Source organism: Penaeus monodon, chromosome 44, assembly GCF_015228065.2.
Source record: "Penaeus monodon isolate SGIC_2016 chromosome 44, NSTDA_Pmon_1, whole genome shotgun sequence".
NCBI classification, from domain to species: Eukaryota; Metazoa; Arthropoda; class Malacostraca; order Decapoda; family Penaeidae; genus Penaeus; species Penaeus monodon.
The window spans coordinates 3,427,924-3,429,355 of record NC_051429.1 but is presented as its reverse complement, the minus strand read 5'-3'; the positions used below and the strand labels follow the sequence as shown (position 1 = coordinate 3,429,355).

General features: G+C 41.4%; 2 protein-coding genes across 2 annotated transcripts in view; both read left to right on the top strand.

Moving 5' to 3' along the window:
- LOC119568523 (zinc finger protein 510-like) overlaps positions 1 to 542 on the top strand; it is a 1,319-nt gene extending 777 nt beyond the window's left edge. Inside the window, exons 2-3 of the mRNA XM_037917060.1 lie at positions 14 to 408; positions 530 to 542. Coding sequence (XP_037772988.1) covers positions 14 to 408; positions 530 to 542 — 408 coding nt within the window. The remainder of the gene's footprint in view (positions 1 to 13; positions 409 to 529) is intronic.
- Positions 543 to 651: 109 nt separating this feature from the next.
- LOC119568594 (gastrula zinc finger protein XlCGF57.1-like) overlaps positions 652 to 1,432 on the top strand; it is a gene marked incomplete at its 5' end in the record, with an annotated part of 1,172 nt that continues 391 nt past the window's right edge. The window contains 1 exon segment of the mRNA XM_037917135.1: positions 652 to 1,432. This exon segment is cut by the window's right edge and continues 391 nt beyond it. Within this exon segment, the coding sequence (XP_037773063.1) occupies positions 652 to 916 (265 nt within the window).

Below are 1,432 nucleotides of genomic sequence, written 5' to 3'. Positions count from 1 at the left end.
CCACTCACGACAGGAAATATTTGGCACAGGAGTCAGCATCAAAGAGGAGCTGCAAGAAGGTGTCACCGATGAGACATGCCTGGAAATCAAAGACGAACCCCTTGATTTTGGGGATGAAACAATGAATGAAGCGAGTGACGCAAAGGTGATTCATGAAGCAAATGCAAAAGATTCATGTAACTTGGTTCACTATTGCCATGGCATGTTAAGACTGCCATTTGTAGCTGAGAACTGTGGGAACCAGTGTTCAGGCGAGAATGAAAATATATACAAGGAAAGACTTAAAGAAGATGCACAACTGAAAATGAAAGCCAGATTGAATCAATTTGTATGTGAGGTGTGTGGCAAGAATTTCTCTCAAAAGTCTCACTTAAATGTTCATGTCCGAGTCCACACAAAGGAGAAGCCGTATGTCTGCGATATTTGCAATAAGGCCTTCCCATCCAAAAGCGATCTAGTAAAGCATATCAGAGTTCATACAAAGGAGAAACCATACATATGTGAAATTTGCAATAATGCCTTCTCAAAGAAAAGTCATTTAATAAGGCACATAAGAGTACATACAAAGGAGAAGCCATACAGTTGTGAGATTTGCAACAAGGCCTTCTCACATAAAACTAGTTTAGTAAGCCATATGATAGTCCATACAAGGGAGAAGCCATACAGCTGTGAGATCTGCAACAAACCCTTCTCTGAGAAAAGCCATCTAGTAAGGCACAATAAAGTACATACAAAGGAGAAGCCCCACAGCTGTGAGATCTGCAACAAGGCATTCTCACAGAAAAATAGTCTAGTCAGGCATGTGAGAGTGCATACGAGGGAGAAGCCATACGTCTGTGAGATTTGCGACAAGGCCTTTTCACGGAGACAGTATCTGGTGAGGCACATGAGAGTACATAGAAAGGAGAACCCATAAACCTATGAAGTTTGAAATAAAACCTCATAGAATTGCACATGTGTACATACAAAAGAGAAACCAAGCAGCCATGAAATTTGTAATACATATGAGAGTACATAAAAAGGAGAAGCCATAAACCTATGAAGTTTGAAATAAGCCCTCACAGAATTGCTACTTGGAATAGCACATGAGTACATACAAAGGAGAAACCAGACAGTGGTGAGCTTTGCAATATACGTGAGACTAAATAGAAAGGAGAAGGGATGAAGCTGTGAGGTCTAAAGAGTATAATGCTGTGAGTCATGTATGAGTCATGCAAGCAGAAACCATGACATTTGGTCAGATTTTTTATAGTGTGTATTAATTATAGTAGATGGTGGTTGGCTCCCCAGTTGGCTGAGGACTGGGCAGTCCTTGCGTCACTGCTGCTGTTATCGTGTTCTGCTGGAGGATGAGGGATTGTTTATCTTGGTTCCGGATTCTGCAGTTTAAGTACATATACGCTGTGTAGGTGCGCAGTGAAGGAGGTGAACC